Source organism: Pteronotus mesoamericanus, unplaced genomic scaffold (assembly GCF_021234165.1).
Source record: "Pteronotus mesoamericanus isolate MK-2021 breed Mesoamerican mustached bat unplaced genomic scaffold, CSHL_Meso_final scaffold_167, whole genome shotgun sequence".
In the NCBI taxonomy this organism is placed as follows: domain Eukaryota; kingdom Metazoa; phylum Chordata; class Mammalia; order Chiroptera; family Mormoopidae; genus Pteronotus; species Pteronotus mesoamericanus.
In genome coordinates this window covers 8,629,508-8,653,297 of record NW_026555308.1, presented here as the reverse complement: position 1 = coordinate 8,653,297, position 23,790 = coordinate 8,629,508, and the positions used below count along the sequence as shown (strand labels likewise).

The window sequence follows — 23,790 nt, the reverse complement described above, 5'->3', positions numbered from 1 at the left end:
CCGCACCGCGGGCGCAAGCTCTGACCCCTTCAGGTCTGCAGTCAGTGGCCCTCGGGGCATCCCTGATCATTCGCGGCGAGAGGCGGAGCCGGAGCCTGGGGTCTGGGCTCCAGGAGGGCCCTAGGGAGGATGAAGCAGGTAGGGCCGCTGGGGATGCCGTGCGTGGAAGGATGATGGTGAGGACAGGAGGAGCCTGCTGGAGCGCTAGGAGAAGCCGGGAGGAGGAGGGCTATGTGAGTCCGGGCCCGAGCCTGGGCTGGCTTCCAAATGGGCATGAGGGTGGAGAAGGCCTCTAGTCACAGATGCAGGGGCGGGCACTGCCTCCAGGGAGGGTGAGGGTGGGGCTGTGCACTGCCAGCGGATCTGCACTCACCTTTGGTGTCCTCCGCTCCCAGGCCCTGGTGGACGATACTGAGGATGTGTCCTTGGACTTCGGCAACGAGGAGGAGCTGGCCTTTCGGAAAGCCAAGATCAGGTATGTTTGGACTGGCTTTGGGCAAGCATCCCTCAAAGCTGCAAATTCATTCATTCATTCATTCATTCATTCATTCATTCATTCATTCATTCGGAATGTACTGAGCATCTAGTGTGTGCCAGGCATGGGCTAGGGACACACCCTGGACCCATCAGACAATGCCCCTGCTCTCCCGGATCCTGCGGCCTGGGGGGTGGGGTAGGGAAGGGGAATAACATTGAACAGGCAAACAAAGATGTTAACATGATAATTACTGAGTGTGAGAAGAGTTGGGAGAAAATCAATAGGATGATGAAAGAGAAAGTAACTGGACAAGGCCGCTTGTCTTAGCACAGTCAGGGAGGGCATCTCTGAAGAGGTGACGTTTGAGCTGAGACCTGAATGATGAAGAGCAGCCAGTCATGGGAGACCCGGGAGGAAGTGATCTACATGGAAGGTACTGCAGGTGCAAAGATCCTAAGGCCCTGTTGGAAGGTCAGAGAAAAGCCTCTAGGCCTGGGGACCGGTGGGAGAGGATAAAGGGGTTGGCAGGAGGCTGGAGAGGTGGACAAGGGTTTGGATTTTTATTGTAATCCCTGCTCCAGTTCTAGCCAGTCAGCCATAGTGCCCTAGGGCAAACCACTTGCCTGCCTGAGACCTTCTGCGTCACAGTAAGGGGCAGGAATAAAGCATGTGAAATAACCCGTAAACAAGAATGCTGATGACCCAGGCAGCTGCACACAACTCAGCCACACTCACTCACCTGCTTCTGCCCCATCCCGCCTTCCAGCCATCAGAGCCAGCAGGCATGGGGGCCTGGCACATACATGCCATTTCTTTTAAATTCTCTGATCCAAATCCAATAATGGAATAGTTTCCGAGGGCCACCATAACCAACTACTGTAAACTTGTTGGCTTAACACAACAGAAATTTACTCTCTCTCAGTTCTGGAGGCCAGAAGTCCAAAATCAACTTCTCTAGGCTGAAACCAAGGTGTGTCCACAGGGCCACACTCCCTCTGGAGCCTCGAGGGGAAAATCTGTCCTTTGTCTTTTCCAGATGCTGGCGGCTGCTGGCTTGGGGTCCCTTCCTCCATCCTCAAGGCCAGCAGTGTGGCACCTTCCAATCTTTCTCTGCTCGGTTTTCGCGTTGCCTTTTTTTTTCTCTGTGTCAAATCTCCCTCTGCCCTCCTCTTATACGGCCACTTGTGGTTGCGTTTAAGGCCCAGCCAGGACGATCTGGGATAACCTTCCCACCTCAGGATCCTTCATCCCATCAGCAAAGCCCCTTTCGCCATATTTGGTAACACTCACAGGTTCCTGCACATTTGGTGCCGGGGCCTTATTCAGCCTACCACAATGATCAGTGATTGTCTTTAAGGAAAAGCATTGTAAAAGAACTGGGATCCTGGGGAGAGAATCTTACACATTATCTGTCGTGTGTTCAGTCTTGATTGAGCAGCTCCGGTATGCCAGACTCTGGGCCGGCGGCTGGGGCTCTGCGGTATAAGGGCACACCCCCTGCCTTTAGGGGGTTGCCCAGCCCAGAGCAGAGATGATTAACCTTGACACTGCTGACCTTCTGGGCCAGATACCTCTTGCTATGGGAGCTATCCTGTGCATTGTAGGATGTTTAGCAGCATCCCTGGCCTCTACTCACCAGATGCCAGCAGCACCCCGCCCATAATGTCTCCAGACACTGCCAAATGTCCCCAGGAGGCAAACTTGTCCCCAGCTGAAAAACATTGGTGTGGGGGTGCAAGGTGTAGGTATGCCCATGACCATTACACCTCAGAGTTTACATGCATGGCATCGTTATCCTGATCGGGGGAAGAAGGGACAGCTGAGCTGAGACCTGAAGGATGGGTAGGAGTTAGCTAAGCAGAGAAGGAGTAAGGGTGTCACATGCGAAGACTTAGAGGTAAGATGAGTTTAGGGAGTTGAGAGTGTGGATCACTGGGGAGTAGTCTGGGCAGAGACTGGGGCCACACCCTGAAGGACTTATAAGCAAAGCTGTGGAGGTGCAATGTCCTCTAGAACTTTCTATGAGGATGGGAACGCACTGTATCTGTGTTTAATATGGTAGCCACTAGCCACATGTGGCTGCTGAGCGCTTGATACATGGCTAGTGTGACTGAGGAACAAAAATTTGGATATTTAATTTTAGTTTTAATAGCCACATGTGGCGACCTTATTGGACAGTGCAGTTCTAGAACTGGAATTTGTGCCAGGCAGTGACATCAGAATCTTACTTAGCTCTAACTAAAGAGGGTACAGGGCAGCGACACAGCATCTTCGTCTCATTGGGAGACCCCAGCCACTACCCCCACACATATGAGTATTCCTGGTGTCCTATCACCTATGGGGGCTGTGTTGGGCTGCTAGATGCAAAAGCCAGAGCGTTGTGAGACACTTTGAAGCCTAGAAGGTTCAGCCTCTTATTTCCTGTGAGCCTTCCTATGATTCTGCTCGCCGAGACCCATGGCCTGCTTGCCAGCTCACGGTTCCCCAACCCAGGGGCTGTTCCACCCAGGTCACTTCCAGGCAAGCCTGATGTTCACCTTTATTCACAGTGTCCTTGAACGAGTCAGGGTACCTTCTGGATCCCCCATTTTCTCATTTGTAAAATGGGGAGGACGTTGGTTCCATCATAGGGTTGTGTAAAAAGGACTAAATCGAGTGACATATCTATGTAACAAAGACTAGTGGGACCCCTGATAACTCGTGTGGGCTTCATAAATGGTACCTGTTACCTGACCCTAGGTGGGACTTCTGTGTCCTGTCTCTGTGGGAGGACTGGGGTGGAGACAGGTCCTCAGCTAGACCAGGATGTCGCACTGAGGTTGTCCCCGGAGCAGGAGACGGTCCCTCCTGTGGAAAGTTATGTTTATGCTTTCAAGGTACTGTCTCCACAAAATTCATTTGGACCCAAAGGTCCTGGGTTTCAGCGGATTCGCTCCCAAAGCAGGACGCTCTCATCTTGCCTCAGACAGATTCCTTGGACTTGGTTTGGGTCCCCGTTGTCAGGGCCGGTTTGTCGGCAGGGTTTGGTCAGTGCTGGTCCTCATTCCGCCCAGGGGGTGTCAGATGAGAAGACACCCCAGGGGGTCACATGTTAGTGGCGGCCAGGTCCCAAGGCAATCACCACATGAAATCAAAACTTCCCTTGCAAATCCCTAGCTACCCTGTCAAGTAGAATAACATTTTGTCTTTCAAGTGGTCTTTCACTGTCCATTCATTTTCTCATGTTGGAAAGAAAAGCTCTTCCTCAAAATGAGCTGCAGATGACTTTGCTGGTTGTGTTTTAGGGGAAGTTATAGTGAATGAAAAACAATAATAGTAAACACTTTCCTAGTACTTACAATATGCAGGCACTATTCTAGGTGTTTTACTTATAATAATTCATTTAATCTGTATTACAAACCTATGAAGTAGACACTATGATTTTTATCAGTTTCAAGATTAAAGAAATGGAGGGAAAGAGTTGAGTGACTCGCTGAACGTCACATAGCTATTAAGTGGCAAGCTGGGGAGTTTGGCTTTCAAGTCTTCATCTTATATTCCACTGTGCTTAGGGGGCAGCACTCAGGGATGAGCTCTGCTGTGGGAACAGCATTTCCCGGGCTTCAGTCCGCCAACCCCCCCACTTAGGGCAGGCTTTCTCAGCCTCAGCCCTGTTGATATTTGGGGCTGGATAATTCCCTGTTATGGGAGTCGACCTGTGCACTGTAGGACTTTAGTGGCATCCCTGGTCTCTACCCACTAGATGCCAGTCACCGTGCTCCCCGCCTTCCCCGGGTTGTGACTCCAGATGTTGCTAGTTGTCTCCTAGGGGCAAAGTCTCGGGTTGAGAGCCCTGACTTAGATTATTCTCTGGCTCTCTGGGGTGTGGATTTGGATAAGTTAAATTTGCATTTGAAGGAGCTCAGAGCATTCCTGACACCTCTGTTTGACACTGACCTGAGAGAAGCTGTCGGGGCAGGGGGCAAGGGAGAAGGGGGGCAGGTGGGGGCACAGACATTGTTTAGGTGGCTGTGCTTCATTCTCAGAAATCAACACAGGCTCATCTCTAATTGCCTCCCCTCCACACACACAGACACACAATGAGCTGCAACACACTGAAGAGAAAAAGAATTTTGGTTTTCTTTGTTGTTATTCCAGGAAGTCTGTTTGCCTCAACGAGTGTGGACCCCGTGCCCTCTGGGGTCCCCCTGTCCCCAGTGACTTTGGGGAACAAGTCACCCTGCCGCCTTTCCACTCTAAAATCTATTTCAAAAATATAGAAATGTAACACATAAGCAGGTCTCACCAATATTGAGGAAGGTTCATGATTACCAAGGAAAATAACCCACAGAATCAAGGAACTAGACAAATTTCGGTTCTCTTTGATTAGGGCACGGAATTACATATTTTGAAATTAACTCCTTATATCTACAGACACTTAACTTCCTCTTATTTATATTTTTTGTTAACATGAAATTGATTGCGTAAGGCATCCCAACTCCCTGAACAGAGGTTTCTGCTGAACTGTGATCCACACAGTTCAAGGAAGTTAGTGACAGGAAGGGGACGTTGGTCAGGATCCTTGATGTTTGATAGTGGACAGTTTGACTGCACGAACCTGGAGGAGTTAACTCCTCTGGAATAATAAATAATTATTATAAATTTAATGATTTCTTTGTTACAAATGTATTTATTCCAGGATTGATGCTTCTGACATTTGGGGCTGGACATCCTGTGTTGCAAGGGCCGTCCTGTGCACTCCAGGGTGTTTAGCAGCATCCCTGGCCTCTGCCCACTAGATGTTAGTGGCAGCCTCCGAGATGTGACCACCAGAAGTGTCTCCAGACATTGCTGGGGAGGCACCAAACCAGCTCTCTTTTGAGAACCACTGGTGTATTCTTTGGCTCACTCATTTATTCATTAAATCAACAAAACGTTCAAGAACCTTTGTGTGCCAAACATTTCCAGGGGACACAGAGGTCCCTGCCTCTGGAGCCGACATTTTAATTAGGGGAAAGACAATGAACATTTACGCAAATATCTAAACTAAATAACCTCAAAGGGTGGTAAGTGCCACAAAGAGGAATGTGAGAAAAAGAGGTCCAGGGCCAAGGGACTTCTTTAGATCGTGGAGGGCTCAGAGGAGGCCTGAGGCGGTGCATTTGGACTGAGACCCAAATGCGAAGGAGGACGGAGGAAGCGGCAATTGCCAAGGCCCTATGGATTGTCGGAACCAGGCCAGGGTGTAGAAGGTGGGAGAGTGGGGAGAGGAAATGCAGGGAGAGATTTGTTAGGGAGGAGGATATGGAAGGCTCTGAAGATTCCAATGGGGAATCTGGAGTTTTGTCTGCTTTTGAAGGGCAATATTTGCAGATGAGCAGAGGATGTGTGTGACCTGGGCAATGCTTGAGAAAGCAGCCCACAACCACTGAGGGGCCTGTAGGGCAAGAAAGGAAGCAGAGAGTTCTGTTAGGAGGCTGGGGAAGGGTGAAAGATGCTGTTGGATGCTAGGAAGGTGCGTGGGAACTTGCTTCATATTGATCTTTGTCCAAATTCTGCCAGCTGCAGGTCTGGGACTTCTGAGATTAGAGTGAGATGGTGGAAGGCAGGGGGTACCAGATGCAGGTCTCGGGCTCTGCATTCCCAGGAGACCCCAGCTGCATCAGCGTCCCCAGGAAACTCAAACAAAGCAAGGCCCAGAACTTCAGGTTTTCTCTCTGGAAGATGCTGACTCAGTGGGTGTGGAGAGGAGCGTGAAAGTCTCCTGCCGTGTGATTCTGCTGTGTTCCCAAGAACTTGGAATATTTTTCTAGGTTGTCCATTTCTGGATAAGTAAGGAATGCTCACACTAGCGTGTGTGTGTTTCACTTTCATTGGGATGAGGGTAGTGCTGATACAAGGCCAGATGTTCTGACAAGTGATGCCAATTACATTTAGTAAATACCAATTTAATAAATACAGGCTGGAATCCAAGGGGAAAAGCCCGGCAGCCAGCCCTTTTCCAGCTCCAAGGAAATGCTCACAGGGGCTCAGCCTTGGGTGTTCCATGACCAATGACTTATTCCTCACTCATCACAGGAGTAAAGAGGCTTCCAGAATGACTCAGAAGTAGCCACAAATCATGTGAATGGATCCTCACGTTTTTCCTGTGTGTCAATACAGATGTTTCTTTTGCCTGAATTTTAAAATACTTCATAATAGAAATTGCAAAAAGATGAGATGACTGACTCCAGGCCTCATATACTCTCGTAGTCCAGGGAGGCATTTTAAAGATTTTATTTATTTATTTTTAGAGATGGGGAAGGGAAGGAGAGAGAGTAGGAGAGACACATCGATGTGCAAGAGAAGGTCGCCTCTCACATGCCCCCAACCAGAGACCAGACCCACAACCCAGGCATGTGCCCTGCCCAGGAATCAAACCGGCGATTTTTCAGTTTGCAGGACGATGCCCATCCAACTGAGCTGCACCAGTCAGGGCCCCAGGAGACATTTTCAATAATTGTGAATTTAAATCTAAAAATTGGAATGGGCTGCATTAGAAACGTGATTCACCACAGAGAGAGAAGGCAGGCTGGCAGTTGCCAGGAGCTTCAGGGAAGGAGAAACTGCCAGCTGGGTATGGGGTTTTACTTCGTACTGATGGAAATATTTCGGAACAGCATTGTGAAGTACTAAATGCTACTGAATTGTTCACTTTAAAATGGTTCATCTTACGTGATGTGAATTTCACCTCAATACATTTTTTGTTGTTTTATTTTTATTTTTTAAACTTTTTTTAAAAGTAGTTTAGGGTTTGCAGCAAAATTTAGGAGAAGGTACAGATACCTTCCTGCCCCCCACCCACACATAGTTTCCCCATCATCAACATTCCCACCAGATGAAACATTTGCTACAGTTGATGAATCTCCGTTGACACATCATAGTCATCCAAAGTCCATAGTTTACATTAGGGTTCACTCCTGGTGTTGTATATTCTGTGAGTTTGGACAAATACAATGATGTGCATCCACCATTACAGCACCATATAGGCTATTTCCACTGCCCCTCAAATCCTCTGGGCTCCACCTATTCACTTTCTCCTCGCTTCCTAACCCCTGGCAACCACTGATCCACTGTCTCCATAGTTTTGCCTTTTCCAGAATGTCATATATTTGGGATGATATTGTATATAGACTTTTCAGATTGGCTTCTTTCACTTAGTAGCATGCAATCAAATAATTAAAAAAAAAAATCTGGATTGCAGACTTCTTTTGGAAGCCGTTAGAGTTGGAAGGATGGGCTGAGTTAAATTATGGGAACTTCCCCTTCTGGGTGAGCCCCAGCTGACATTTTAATTAGAGGGAAGACAGTGACTTATTTACCCACTCAGTTGACTTGTTTATCAGCCCAGCGTGGCCCTGTAAGCACCTGAGTTTGCAGCCCCCCAATCCCCACCTCTTAGGGACAGTGAGCAGTAAATATTACTCCATCGAGCATTTCTATACTTTCAAGGGGGGTGAGAGGCTTTGAGTTAGAATTCCTCTCTAATGCTGTGGTTTTCTCCCCTGAACACTAGAAGCTGCTGCCAGGTGCTGGAGGGGCCTGTCTGGGAGGGCCCAGGCCCAGGGGTCAGGCTGAGCATGGCCATTGAGTCTATCTACCCAGAGCCCTCGTGTTCCTGCTCATTCCCCAGCCTTTGTACACACTTTGCTCACTGCTGCCTAAATTTGTCCTTTAGATATTAAAACACTTTTAAAAATTCATTTGTTTTTAATTGAAATATAATTTACACACCATAAAATGAAGTAAAGGAACTTCAACTCAGTGATTTTTATTTAGTATATTCAAAAGGTTACACAACCATCATCACTACCTCATTCCAGACCATTCTGATCATCCGTCCTCCCCCAGAGAAGCCCCATATCCTTCAGGTCTGAATCCTTATTGCTGCTAGGAAGCAGCCCCTACTCTGAGCCAGGTGCCCCTTCTCCCAGCACCCACAGCCCCGTGACTCCCCCAGGCCTGATGACCAATGGTTGTGTCCACATCTTGGGTTTCTTAAAATGTCAATAAATAGCTGAGAGCCTTGTAGATGCCATGCCCGACTCCCGGACTAAAGGCTTGGTGGCTGGAACGGCATGGCGGCAGGTGGGACCCTGCACCAACTGTTAGTTCTGATTAGACAGTGGCCACGCCATGTCAGTTGTTGAAAATTCTCATTATGATTCTTCTACCCCATTAATGATACTTCTCACACTGAGTTGAAATTGCACATTTGCTTCTCTGCCTCCCCACAACCACAGCCAACCAGTAACGTCTGTGAGGGCAGGACTTGGTCCATTTTGTTCGCTGTGCTTGGCCCAGATCTAGCACGGTGCCTGGTAAATAGCATAGGTGCTCAGTAAATGTGGCATTGCTGCTTTAAGCTCAATTTATTAAAATCACATATTTCTTAAATAATTTTGAAAATCAATTTAATACATTTATGTGTTGATTACAAATTTTATTTTATATCCTTAAACAATTTACAGTTTCGGTTTCAGCATTAGTTATTTTGAAAACCAGATTCATTTGCAAACAATTAATGCACATGCATGGCAATTACAAAACTTTCTGCTTTCACTGCAATGAGAGTTTTGGAAGGTGGAAAATAATATTTTGAATCAATGTCCTTGTAAGGACTTAGGAAAAAAACCTTTTTACTTTGAAATAATTTGACGTACCAGAAAATAGCAAGAATAGTACAAAGAACTGACACACCACTTGTTAAGAATTTCTTGTCTCTTGTGTGTATTTGTTTTCTGAAGTGTTTGAGAGTAAGCTGAACATTCCATACTCCCTTAAGCCTAAACCCTTCAGTGCACGTTGTAAGAATAGGACGCTTTCTCACATAAGCAGAGTACAATGATAGAAACTGATATTGTATCTATAATTCATGTTCCAGTGTCCTTTTTACCCCAGTTCAAGATCCAGTCCAGGCTCACCCATTGCGTTTTCTCATTCTGACACAGTTCTCGGCCCGTCTTGATCCTTCAGGACGCCAGCAGGACTGGAGAGTGAAGGACACCTATTTTGAGCCAAGTACCTGAATTTGGTTTGTCTGATGTTTCTCATGAGTAGAGATGGATCCAGGTTATGATTTTGGGTCAAAGAACTGTAGAAATGATGTTCTGTTCTAAAAGAACATTTGTTTTCAAGCTCTGTCACTACTAAAGGTAGCCCAGAAGTGGCACTGTGTTTGCCCTCCACCACCTCTTACCTGCATCCCAGACCCCAGATTTTAGTCTTTGATTCTCTTCACTACCCAAAAAAATCCAAGGCTCCTTAGAGAGGAGCCAGTTCCAAGTGTTGAGGCAGAAACCTGTTGCGCCGCCTGGCGGCTAGATGGGGCGCGCTGCCGCGGGGGGAGCGCCGCTGGGGTTGCTGCTTGTCCTGGGGCCAGACAGCAACTGCCTCGTTACAGGGAATGCAGCGCGCAGGCGCACAGTAGGGAGCACGGCGCTCCCTGAATCTGAGGGAAACCATCCAGGGCCAGCTGAGGTGGGAGCAGCGCTCTGAATCCCGCAGAGCCCTTCCTGGGGTTGTCATGGATAAGGGGAATAAACACCGAATCGCCGCAAACACTTCCCTGTTAGCTGGGAGACGGGACGTGGCACATCCCTCTAGTGGAGAAGGCCCCAAGTCCCTTTGTCCACAGGCCTTTATTGAAAAGGTTATCAGTGGGGCTAGGTTAACAGGAAAGCACAGGTTATTTCATTACATCCGTATGTTAATGTTCATAGAGAATGGGTGATGTTTTGAAGAAAACAAATGGCGGGAACACACTGATTTACATGGGTCCGAGAGGAGATTAGTAAACAAGAGAGACACTAAACTTGAGAGCATAGTAAACACAAGAGTGCCTAAGGGTATAGGGTTAGGGTCTGTGAATAATATAAATTTCCTTCCTAACATGAGCTGGCTAGAGCTTTTGAGGGAAGAACAACGCACACTTTAAAGAATTCACTTTTAGGCCTGATTTCCCTGGGAACCAGGAACTGCCAGATCTGGTTTAGGGCTGATTCCTGTATTGTTTCAAGCTGAGCTGGGCTTAAGGGGAGGGAGCTGCCAAGAGACAAGGAGACTGCTTTCGGCTAGAATGAGGACTCCGGCCATTCCCAAGCTGAGCCGAGAGGTGCGGGCCTTTTTGCCCTTTCTCCATATCCCCCCATTTCTTGTCTGCTGCCAATAATTTATTGGAATCTGTCTTAGATTGTAAACCTAAGCTCGAGGTAACTTACCTGTCCTTGATACCCAATCCTTCATGGCAAAGCAGAGAAGCAGGAGCTACACCCCTGCCAGTGGGGAACAGATTATGTCTCCTCAGGAGCTTGTTTCTTCAAGGCCTCCTGATTATTTCCAGCCTTGGGGCCCTCCAGCCTGTCCACAGGGTTACAGTTCCTGAAACCAGACAGGGCATTTCCCAACAGAAACCGGTCCAGCTGCATTTAGAACATCCTTTTGTTACCAGAAAGCACAAATATATTTTTTTAAACATCGCAGACTATTATAAAGAATGAAGACACCAGTTTAATGGGGCCCCACAGGTCAGGCTGTGGTAGTGATCAGTATTTGTTGAATGAATGAATATGATTTCATTTGGTTCTCCTATTTAATAATCTGTAAATTGGACTTTTTGTTTCTAAGATGCTATCATTTTTAAGTGCACTGGTTTGGTTATAGCCTTTGGGGGTAGAAAATAAATACCATATTAATATTTTCAACTACTAGTGGATGTATCCTGATTCCAAAAACATCAAAATGGTAAAATAAAAAAGAAATTCAAGTTAAGTCCTGACCAGTGCAGCTCAGTAGGTTGGAGCATCGTCCCAAACACCAAAATGTTGCCAGTTTGATTCCCGGTTAGTGTACATACCTAGTTTGTGGGTTTGATCCCTTGTCCAGATGTGTACAACACCCGGTTTAGTCATGTACAGGAGGTTACCAATCGATGTTTTTCTCTTTCTCCCTCCCACTCTCTAAAAGCAATGAAAAGAATGTCCTCGTGAGAGAGAGAGAGAAAAAAAAAAGCAAGTTTAGACAGTATTCTCTATTTTCAGATGAGGAAACTGAAGCTCCCGAGAGCCATGTAACAGGCCCAATCTCACACAAGAGCTAATATTTGAAGCCTTCAAATCTTACTCACTTTATTGAAGAATCTAGTAGCTCTTCAGAAACAAAAGCACACAAATGGGTGAATTCTACTTTCTACTTCCAGTGTCTTTACGTTCTTCAACCTTTCCAAGGTGCCACCTGCTCTAAACACCTTCCTGCTGGCTGACTTCCTTTTCAGCTTTCTAGAGAGTCAGTCCGTGGCCTCATTGCTTTTTTTCTCTCCCTCAGTTAGTAACTCCTAGACTCCTGTTTAAAAGAGGTGAGTGCTCCCCCGTCACCTCCAGCTGCCTTTAAGTAAGCCTGGGCCTCTTCATTTTACAATCCTGATTCTTAGAGGAACCCGATCTCCTTGTCCTTCCTGTCTTTGAGAACCACCTGACAAAATGTAACGTGTATTATATACATTATACAGAGTTAAAACTCTGTAACATTGGGGCTGTGATATTATTAGTTAGCTATTGCTGCATAACAAATTAGCCCCAAACTTAGCAGCTTCAGACAAAAAATATTTATTATCTCACTAAGTGGTTTCAGTCAAAAAATATATATTATCTCACCCTGTGCCTAAAGATCAGAATCTGGGAGCAGCTGCACTAGGTTGTTCTACTGTGTTCTTCCATCAGGAGCTCCTAATGTCTGTTTGTCCTCAGCTGCTCCTCTGTAACATTAGGGCTGCATCATGGGGGTATTTGAATTCTATTGTTCTGTTTTCATTTGTGAGCTGAAGAAATCTAGAAAGGGAAACCCTCCCTCTTCAAATATATAGATAGTCATTGCAAGATATACTTTATAGAGAAATGGTATAATATATGTTTGATTCTTAACTCTTCTTTTTTGTTGTTTTGTTGTTTTTGTTTTCAAGTAATGAGATTATTCCCCATCCTCCCCCACAGGTGACCACTGAGGGCTTAAGTATCACATGACTCATGGATTAAGACATACGAGGTCTGTCCAGAAAAAGTCCAGCCATTGCTAATATAATGAGAACGGTTTGCTCAACATCAATGTAACCTGGCAGCCAAGGAGGGTAGACTGAAATGTGCATGCATAAACAATGATGATTTCACTGTACTAGTCAAGGGGGCAGTAGATGCCACTGAGTGAGCATGGGTACTGTGTGGCCATCGCATTCAAAATGACTTGAGTGTGTAGAGCAACGAATCTGCATCAAATTTTGCAGTAAGCTTGAGCATTCCTCTGTGGAAACTATTCAGATGATTCAGAAGGCCACAGCTATGGGCAACTGGAGACTGGCAGCTTCATCATGCAATGCACTTGCTCATGCATTATGTCTGGTGCAGGATTTTTTGATAAAGCATCAAATCACCCAGGTGACTCAGCCCCGCTACAGCCCAGATTTGGTGCCCTGTGACTTCTGGCTTTTCCCAAAACTAAAATCACCTTGGAAAGGGAAGAGATTTCAGACCATTGATGAGATTCAGGAAAATATGATGAAGTAGCTGATGGTGATCGGAAGAACTCTGTGAGGCCCCAAGGTGCCTACTTTGATGGGGACTGAGGTGTCATTTTCCTATGTACAACGTTGCTTGTATCTTGTATCGTCTTCAATAAATGTCTACCTTTCATAGTATATGGCTGGATACTTCCTGGACAGGCCTTGTATTCTTATTGCTCCTTAAATTGTCTCACCTTTAGCCAGTGGGAGCCTCTCCCAGTCGGCTTCTGAGTCTTTCTGACCTGCCTCTGGTGTCTGACAGCTTCCTTGCTTCCGGGGATGTGCCAAGGTCTCAACGTCCTCGTGTGCATTTCTCCATCTGCCCCCGGAATCGCCTTTTCTGCAAGGGGTCCTGACTCCTTTGGAGAATAAAATTTAGAAGCCACAGCCTGGGTTCTTCTCCTGCATCAGCTCTCAGGCTCCAAGGCTAGGGAGTGCATCAAGCAGGCCTGACTATTATCCCTTAGTGGATGTATTTTGGGGAGTCACTCTTGTCATCATACTTCCCTTTCAGTTTGTCTGCGGGAAACTCTGGGCTGAAATCGAGTGGCGGCTTTGATGGTACTGATTCTGCCATCAGAGCAGCTGCTAGCCCACACTTCGTGTGAACTAGAAAAAGATGACCCTTCCTCAGGGAATTAGCTTCCCCCAGAACGTGCAGCTGGCTGATAGCGCGTGTGCCCGATTCCAGCAGTGCATTGTATCAGCTGTGTAAAAGCATCTTTGCACCAACGATGGGTCAGTTCACTTCACCTCTCCCAGCATCCATGTCCTCATCTGCAGAATGGCTCTCTGCCTGCTTCTTACCTCACTTTTTTTCTTTGGATTCCTTTGTCCCAAGGCAGGTGTTACGGGTTAACTTACATCCCTAACTCCTATCACAAAAGATATGTTGAAGTCCTAACTCCCAGTATCTTGAAATGTGACCTTATTTGGAACAGGGTCTTTGCAGATGTAATTAGTTAAGATGAGGTCATACTGGAGTCTGGTGGTCCCCTAATCCATTATGACCGGTGTCCTTATAAAAAGGTAGACATGTGGAGAATGCCATTTGACAATGGAGGCAGAGATAGGAATGATGCGGCTACAAGCTGTGGAACATCAACAGTGCCAAGGTCTCCTCAGAAGCTAGGAGAGAAACCTTGGACAGACTGTCCCTCAAAGCTCTCAGAAGGAACTAACCCTACTTACATGTGATTTTGGACTTCTGGCCTACAGACTATGAGAGAGAAATTTCTGTTGTTTTAAGTCACCTGGTTGTGGTGCTTTGTTACTGCTGCCCTGGGAAACTCGTACAGCATGTTTCCTCTATTCCCTGTTACGGTCTCTGGACTAGCAGCACTGGCATCGCCTGGGTGCTCATTAAAATGCAGATTCTCAGACCCCCACCATCCCCCAGACCTGAATCAGAAGCTTCATTTTAAGAAGAAACCAGGAGATTCCTATATGAAGCACTACCTCATACAAAAGGAAGGTGGTGATCATTGCCCATTAATTAGCCAGCATTAATTGAACACTTGCTGCCCACCGGGCAGTAACTAAGCCCTTTACATGCACTGTTGGTCTCATGTAGTCTTCCCAGCAACCCCATGCAGTCAGTACTGTCCCCAACGTGTGTGGCCAAGCAGGCGTGCGCGGCACTACGCCAGAGAACGAGACTGTGATTGAATGGCACCTCCTGATGTTGTGCATGGCAGCACCCCTGACTCTTATCCCATTTACAGATGAGGAAACTGGGACACACACACACAGCGGTTAAGTCACTTGCCCAAGGTCACACAGGTCCTTAGTGACATGCCCGCCCACGCACCTCACCCGCTCTGCTGCCTCCTTTCTGAAGGGGGGCCAGTGAAGGCAGCGTCCCTTGTCCCCCCCCACTTTTTCTCCCTCTTTTAAAATGTGGTAAAATATACATAATGTAAAGCTGACCATTTTAACCTTTTTAAAGTGAACAATTCAATGGCATTTAGTACATTCACAATGCTGTGCAACCATTACCACGATTACTGCCATTCAATTCCAGAACATTTTCATCATCCTAAGAGAAAATCCCATGGCCATTAAGTCAGTTCCCACCCTCCTCCTCTAATTCCCCCGGCCCCTGGCAACCACACATCTGCTTTCTGTCTTGATGAATTTGCCTATTCTGGATATTTCATATGAATGGAATCATACAAGAGGTGACCTTTTGTGTTTGGCTTCTTTCACTTAGCAGAACGTTTTCAAGCTTCCTTCATGTTGTACAATAGCATGCATTCATTTCTTTCTTTTTTTTTTTTTTTTTTTGGTATTTTTAAAATTGTGGTTAAATATGCATAACATAAAAAACTTCCCATTTTAACCATTTTCAAGTGTACTGTTAGTGGCATTATGTATATTCACACTGTTGTGTAACTATCACCACCATCCATCTCCAGGACTTTTTTGCTCAACTCAAACTGAAACCCTATATTACCTTAGGCAATAACTCCCCATTCCCTCCTCCCCTCCACCCCTGGTAGCTCCTATTCCACTTGGTCTCTATGAATGTGCCTATTCTAGGTACCTAAATGGAGTCATACAATATCTGTGCCTTGAGTCTGGCTTCTTTTACTTACCCTAATGTTTTCGAGGTTCATCCACATTGTACCAGGTATCAGTGCTTCATTCCTTTTCACGACTGAATAATATTCCATTGTATGGATAGGCTACAGTTTTGTTCATCCACTCATCTGTTGATGGACATTTGGGGTGTTTCTGCTGTTTGAGTACTCTGAACATGTACTCAAAAGGAAGTTTTTGTTTGAGTCCTGCTTTTAGTTCTTTGGGGCTTCCCCCTTTTTTTTCTTTCTTTTTTTTCTTTTTTTGTTTTTTTAAAACTCTGGGTCTTCCGCTAAAGATTGTGGTCTGTGATTCCAGCAGAAGCAGAAGAGTACAGGCTGGGTGGGAATCACTGGGTGCTCCAGGCAGAGAGATAAGGACTTCCACACAAGGCCCAGCCTGGGCCGCGTGGCCAGGGGGCCCGCTAACTTGTCACTGGGGTTCACTTTCATTTTGCAGACTGAGCATAACAAGCCTCTAACATTGAGATGTCTCTTTAAAAAGAAATAAAGAACAAACAAGAGGGAAAACAGTGGTGACCATAGGGAAGTCTGGTCTTTTATTCACTTCCACACGCAAACCTCTGTTGTGCTGACCTTTGAATCAAAGCTGTGAGGACTTAGCAGTCAACATCAACTCAGACATCCCCGCAGCCTGAAAACGTGCCAGTCCCAGGCTCAGATATTGGGGGAGGAGGAGATGGTGCTGTTGTTTGAAGACAGAAGCCAGACTCTGAAGGACAACGGTGCTAACATTGCACCCAGAGCATTCTGGAAAAGAAAAGTTAGATTCCACCCAGCTGCTCCCCCTCTGTGTTAGCCAGGCCCCATGGGGTTTCTGAAGGGCTTGTAGGGGTGTCTTTTTTGAGGTGTGGGATCCTTTAGTCCCTTTCTGCTTTATTCCTGGAGCTGAGTTTATCATGAAAATGGAACAGAGGAGGACTCAATTGTAATGAGCATACAAGGCACCTAGGGCCTTGTTAAAATGATCCTGCATCCTTAACAAGCTCCAGTGGAGAGCTCATAAGTGGAGAACTGGCTGATGGGGGCAGACGGCAGACGTCATCCTAGCTGTGGCCCTCTTGCACTGGAGGTCCCCTCCCTCCCACATCCTCATGGCATACTGACATTAGCAGAAGAGCCACCTTGACTGCAAGTGGGTGTCAGGGCTGAAGAAATAAATAGTAGCATCATAATCATTTTTAACAATGGGGAAAACATATCTGACAGAGGGTACCCCAAAAAAGAACATCATTAGTCAAGGCTTCATACTTTTCCCGTTCTCAATTGTCTTGACCATTAAGGAGTCAAATAAGTAGATCACTATGAGTCACAACCACACTCTGGTTGGGCGTTGTAAGTGTTTTATTTCCTGGAAGGCTCAGACATCTGGGGTAAATGTTCTCCCATTTTACAGATGAGTAAACCGAAGCTCTAAACAGTTTAGTAGCTTGTCCAGGGTGGTACATGTCAAGGATGGGGCTTGAGCGTGGATCTAGGCTTGCCAGCTTTCACTGCCTAGGCGGGGCCTGGGGTGGGAGGCCGGGTAGGCACTTATATTCCATATAGCACTGGCTCTTCCCTTGTAGAGGGACCGGTGAATCCAGAAGAAAAGACCTGCTTTCTGGAATTTGTCTCATGCATCCAACTATAATGGCCAATTACTCAACTGGGGAAATTTAGTTCTGTTTTTTTGTTTGTTTTATTTTTTCCCAACCATATGGCCCACAGAATATCAGCCCATGGGCTTGGATTATTCTGAAAGGTGTCTTACCTCAATGCAAATTGAGGCTGCCTCTGATGATTTCTTTTTCTTTCTATCTTTTAATTCAAATTTACATAAAAGTACAGAGAACAATGAACATGGTGTTCCGGTTGCCTAGCTTCAGTGGTGATCAGCATATGGCCATCCTGTTTCATCTTTGCCCATCCACTCCCCACGTTTGAATTATCTTAAAGCAAATTCTAGACGTCATCGCAGACCTTTTTAAAAAAAAGGTTTTTTTTTTATTTTTAGAGAGAGGGGAAGGGAGGGAGGGAAAGAAACACCAATGTGTGGTTGCCTCTCACACGCCCTCTACTGGGGACCTGGCCTGCAACCCAGGCATGTGCCCTGACTGGGAATTGAACCGGCAATCCTTTAGTTCACTGGCCGGCACTCAATCCAGTGAGCCACACCAGCCAGGACACAGGTGCTTTTTTTTTTTGTTTTTATTTTTGTTTTTTTTAGTGCCAGAGTAAACCTGGGAGGAAAGATACTCAGACCTTGCCTCAGGGAAAAGCTAAACGCTTTCCAGAGTGTCTGAAAGATGATGGAGACTTTAAAATAAGATGTTTGATGAGGAATTCAAGCAGGAGACAGTCTTAAAAATCAGAGTACAGTTTTCAAACTGAGTAGAGTTTACTCATCTGTTCAACAATTAAATAAAGGGCAAATTTTAAAGATACTGTTAGATCACTGCTGAATTTAGCATTAAATCAACCTCCCTACACCGATCAAACCTGCCTTAGAAGTTTGTGGGAAAGAGGATATGCGTGCCTATGGGACATCGTCTTCCCCAATTTTACTCTTTGTACTGTCTAGACAGAGCACCCCTGCCCTGACCTATATCCATTTTTTGCTCACAGAAAAAGTGAGCAAAAATACAGTTCTCATAAGCCTCTCCCCATCCCAAATTTCCCCTTATTATTAACATCTAGCATTGGTGCTATAATTTGTTACAATCAATGAATCAATATATTATATTATTATTAACTAAAGTCCATAGTTTACATCAGAGGTTGCTCTCGGTGTTGTACATTCTATGGTTTTTGATGTGCCCTAAAAATCCTCTGTGCTCCACCTATTCATCCTCCCTAACCCCCAACCCCTGGCAACCACTGACCTTTTTACTGTTTCCATAGTTTTGCCTTTTCCAGAAATGTCATATAGTCGGAATCATACAGTACAGAGGCTTTTTAGACTGGCATCTTTCACTTAGTAATATGTATTTAAAGTTCCTCCACATCTTCCAATGGCTTGATAGCTCATTTCTTTTTAGCACTGGATAATATTCCATTGTGTAGATGCACCACAGTTTGTCCATTCATCTACTGAAGGACCATCTCAGCTGCTTCCTATTTTGGGCAATTATGAATAAAGGCGCTATAAACACCTGTGTGCAGACATAAGTTTTCAACTTATTTGGGTAAAGATACTGACAAGTGCAATTGCCAGATTGTATCATGGGTAGAATTTTTACGGTGACTTGAAAAGGTTTTTGTTTGGTCAGTTGATTCAATCAGAAACATTTTTTTTTTAAGTGAGGTGTAGTATACAGTCAAGTACACTAATCTTACGCATATGGTTTGATGAATTTGAGTACACGTGTGCACACGAGATCCACATCTCCAGCACCCAGAGGCTCCTTGCGCACCTTCCCTGTCACTGCCCCTCACCATCCTGAGGTAACGAATCTGACATGTAGCGTAGTCTGTTGGTTTTGCTAGTCAGGCAGCTCCCACGCTGCCACTTTTGAAAGCAGATTTTTTTTAGGGGGAAAGGGGCTAATAGCAGTTTTTTCATTTTTTGGTTTGTTTTGAGTGGACCCTAATTTCATCACCAAATTGTTCTTGCTGGTCTGATGCAGGGGCCAGTGCACTTTCTGGGTAAATAGTTTTGGTTTTGCAAGTGAGTGAGCATGGCTGTGTTCCAATAAAACTTTATTAACAGAGACAGGAAGTGAGCCAGATGTGGCCTTTGGGCCGGGGTTTGTGAATCCAGTATAGAGCAATGCTTTTCCTTTGTAAAATTCATGTCCAGGCCCCACTCTAAATCTGGACCCATGTGTCTTGAGACAGAAGTAGCCTGTGCACATTTTAAGGCCGCTTCAGGAGACTTTCATGCACATTCCAAGTTGAGAACTTTCTGCATTTCCTTCTAAGGAAGAAGGTAATAGGTGTCCTGGGACCCAGAGCTATGAAAATGGATTGAATCTTAAACAAAAGCCCGTTGAGACTCTTCCCACCTTGACAACACTTCGATTAAGTTGTCTCATTTCCCCCTTTCATCGTCTGTCATTCATTCTATCTCCTCTGCTGGAAATAACAGGCTTCTGCCTGATCAGGTGTGGGGAGTGCTGGCTACCCAGTGGAAAATGGTCCGTGTTAAAGTGGAGCCATGAAGGAGGTTCTTCAGTGAAAGCACTGGGGCTGGGGGAATATGGAATCTGGAGTCTTGGGGGATCCCTGAGGTGAAAAGTCTGTCCGCAGGGGAAGAGAAGGAAAGTTGTGGTCAGAGGGGGAATTTCCTAGTGTGGCTGCTCGAGGTGGAACAGTTTCGAGTGACTCTGAGGGCTGCGATAACAACAGCTGCTCAGGATTACCGCGTGCAGTCTATGCCTCAAGCACTTCACACACACCAGCCTCACTTGATCTTTCTAGTATCCTAGGAAGTTGGCTGCTCTTGGCATTCCCATTGTACAGAAGCAGAGACTGCAGCATCACAAGGTTACATAGTTTAGAGAAAGCTGTAGAGCTACTCAGAGGTGGGAGCCAGGGCTGGAATCCTGGCAGTTGGGCACCTCTGAAGAGGCGACCAGGTGGGTGCCTGGGAGGGTGGAGTTGGAAGCCAGTGGCATGAAGAGGTGCAGGTAGGTGACTGTCAGTGTGTGTGTCTGCTCTGCAGCTATGGAGGTGGCAGGAGAGAATGCTGGGAGGATGGAGGACCCTGTGTCAGGAAAGAGTGGACAGGCTTAAACCATGGCCTTTAACACTCTCAGCTAGAAAATTGGTCTGAGACCACACTAGGGTTAGCTGGGGGCAAAGGCTGGGCAAACTCCAGAGATAGGCTGATTGAGGGTTTGCGGGGTTGCGCAGAAAGCAACCTGCATAAAATAGGATTAAAGCAATATTTGAAAGTGCAACAGGCATCATTTTCTACTTGCTTTGGGCTTTGTTTGAATAACAATAATTTGATTGAATAATAATAGTAGCAATACCTCTCAACCAAGCAGAACTTTCCAACAATTGGAAATTTTTCTGTTTTATTTCAGGAAACCACAACCAAGAATAAGAAAGAAAAAGAAGTGGTAGGCAGGGGATTTATTCGAATACATCAACTTCCAGGGTTTACCCTGGATCACTGCATACTTGGGTCCCCCTTACATCTTTTAGGTCTGTGTTGTGTACAAAGGGGACAGATGTTCCAGTGATGCTTGATGGACTCGATTATAAGTTTTGACACAACAAATATTTGCCGAGAATCTTAAATGCCACTCATTGTTGGGATATAAAATTATCTCAAACATGGTTTTTGCCTTTGAAGAACTTTCAGTTATGGCAAGAAGACTCATTTCTTCATTTCTCTTCAGCGTGAAAGGGTAAAATTATATTGAGACAGTTTGTTGAAAATCCTCAATAAGATTTAAGGCAAAAAGAGTATGAGTCTCATCTTCTGGAACAGTCCAGATTTGGGTTTTATGCGATCACATCTAATTCTTAAATGCTGGGCACTTTTCCCAGGTTGGCTTTTTGTCCAAGCTGACAGGAGAGCTCAGCCTTTGAAAGGCACAGATGAGAAGCATTCCGGCACACGGCTGGTGTTTGGCCATAGGCCTGTTCTTCCTTTGGAACATCAGGAGCACACACAAAAGTCACTGTAAATTCCACCTCTGAATCTGAGTTCACATTCCCTTGGGAGTTTGAAACCATTCGATTCCTAGGAGCCTCTAGTCTGCTTGTCCTGACCACACTTCTTTGGGGGAAGACCTAGCGGACTCATCCGCCTGCAGGTGTGCTGGCTGTCTCTTTGATCACCCTAGAGGTTGCGAGCTGGTAGCTCGCAGGTCAGGGCGATACAGAACCTGCATTATTTTCTTAACATAATAAGTAGCCATCACTTAAAAATCCTATTTGCTGTCACAAGTCTGGATTTCTAGCTTTTTGTGAAATACTGGATTTGGCAGGACTAGGGCAGGCTGGCAGAGTAGAGTTGCCTGCCCTGGAGGGAAGTCCGCTCCTCCCTCCCCTCCCCTCCCTTCCCTCCTTAGCCATGGAGTGGCGCTTTAATTGCCATCATCATTGGGCTTGCACTGCTGCTTTCTTGATCTCAGTTGAGTGTTTTTTTCTACCTGTGCTCTATCAAAAGTGGATTCCTAACAAAGAAATAGAAATCCATGAGTGTCTTTACCTGGCCCATGTCACCCATGGCTGTCACCTGCCCGACCCCTAAGGCATGTGTCATCTGTCTGCTCCAGAGAAATGGATATCCCTTGTTATTGATTACCCTTCGGGCTCTCATCTTTCAGGCTCATTCTTTAAAGCACTGGATGTAGGATGAACACATGGTTCTGTCCCTTCTTTTGTGCCTACAGGCCCAGTGACAAAAGCCAGCTTCCCTAGACTAAATTTCATCATTCAGGTACCACTCATTACGAGTAACTGCGAGTTAGACAGGTCATTGACACATCATTCTCATTTCCCTCTCTCCAGGAATATGCATTCCCCGATGACACGGGACAGCACCCATGGGCTGCACGTGGCCTCACTGCTCCGTTAGTGGGTAATAACCCAACCTTTACCTTTAGGGAACTGATGACTATCACTGTTAGGTGGGAAGGCAATGAGTGATGGCTCACATTTCACTTCAAATGTGACCCAGCTTCAAAGAGGGCAAGTAATATTTGGAATAAAATTAGGGGAAAGTACGGGATTCTTTGAGTGGGAGAAAAAAAACAAGCTAGTGTAACAATGACTGTTGCAGACCGAATTTAGTGATGTGTCTGTCCTTGGAGCTGCAGCCTGGTTGAATTTGGCTTGCAATGCACTAGGGAGAACTTGGAAAGTCAAAAAGTGACTGCCCTTTTGGCCCTTGGAGTGAGAGGGCCTTCTGGGTTGTCTCCTAGGCACCCCTTGGCCACCTTTTTCCACCTGTTTTTCCGAGTGAGTGCCATCGTCACCTACGTGTGCTGTGATTGGTTCAGCAGAAGCTTTGTGGGCTGTTTTGTCACTGTGCTCCTCCTTCTGTCCTTTGACTTCTGGTCTGTGAAGGTAAGTCCCCTCACCTGTGATGCTGTTGCTCCTGAATCAAGTGGGCTGTGTTTCTAGATGGGGACTGTCCCGATGCATGTGGCTGATTGGAGCCAAGAGGTACTCTGGTTGAAACTGCTTATACTTAAGAATACTGAGCCAGGATCACTTAAAATTAAAGGAAAAAATATATTGTTTAGTGTTACATGAATGGCTTCAGGGTATCAGTTGTCATGGTTACAAATATGAACCATGTGAGGATGGCAACTCCATATGATTTTGGATTTTTAATAAAATTTACACATAATATATAAATATTTAAATGCTCTATATAATATGAATATATATATATTTTGAGAGTCTGTCCCTTTTTAAGGTAAACTTAATGAAAAATTAGAAGCCTTGCAAAATGATTGAAACTACCACAGTTCAATTCCCCTCTTCTTTGCTCCCAGTACAAGTTTAACCTGACTGAACTGGCGACTTTTATTTTATTCACCAATAAACAGGTGAGGATCTTCTTTTTACCCATGACATGCTTAGAATCATTTTGTCCATTTTCTTCCAGAATGTAACTGGAAGGCTCATGGTGGGCCTCCGCTGGTGGAACCAGATAGATGAAGACGGGAAAAGCCACTGGATTTTTGAAGCCAGAAAGGTATTCTCCATGATGTGTCAGACCAGAATGGGGGAAAAGGCTGTGGAAAGTTTCTGTGGATTCCGTCTGGGCTTTGTGCAGATCTGACGTCCACCCCGCACAAAGCCCACTGCTGCTGGTGCCAAACAGAAGCACACGCATGTTAAATAAATGAAAATGATAGCATGGATCACTTTCCCACAACAGGTCTCTCCAAATAATATTGCTGCTACAGAAGCTGAAGCCCGAATCTTCTGGCTTGGCCTCATTATTTGCCCGATGATTTGGATTGTGTTCTTTTTTAGCACCTTATTTTCCTTGAAGCTAAAGTGGCTGGTAAGACAACCCTTGACTCTGACGTTGCTTTGATATCTGTACAGAACTAGGGGCCACAGGAGTGGATTGTTAGTTGTTAGTGATAGATTTATTGAAACAGCTGTTTTGAGATAATTCACATACTGTACAATGCACCCATTTAACATGTATGATTCAATAGCTTCTAGTCTATTCGGTTGTGCAA

The 23,790-nt window shown here is 45.7% G+C and overlaps 1 protein-coding gene across 2 annotated transcripts in view; it reads left to right on the top strand.

The window, feature by feature from the left end:
* The window catches only part of TVP23A (trans-golgi network vesicle protein 23 homolog A), a 26,278-nt gene continuing 2,488 nt past the window's right edge, over window positions 1-23,790 (top strand). For both annotated transcript variants that reach the window (XM_054589572.1, XM_054589573.1), the window contains exons 1-5: window positions 1-138; window positions 396-475; window positions 22,510-22,654; window positions 23,202-23,291; window positions 23,478-23,606. In XM_054589572.1, the coding sequence (XP_054445547.1) occupies window positions 130-138; window positions 396-475; window positions 22,510-22,654; window positions 23,202-23,291; window positions 23,478-23,606 (453 nt within the window). In that variant the 5' untranslated portion in view covers window positions 1-129. The remainder of the gene's footprint in view (window positions 139-395; window positions 476-22,509; window positions 22,655-23,201; window positions 23,292-23,477; window positions 23,607-23,790) is intronic.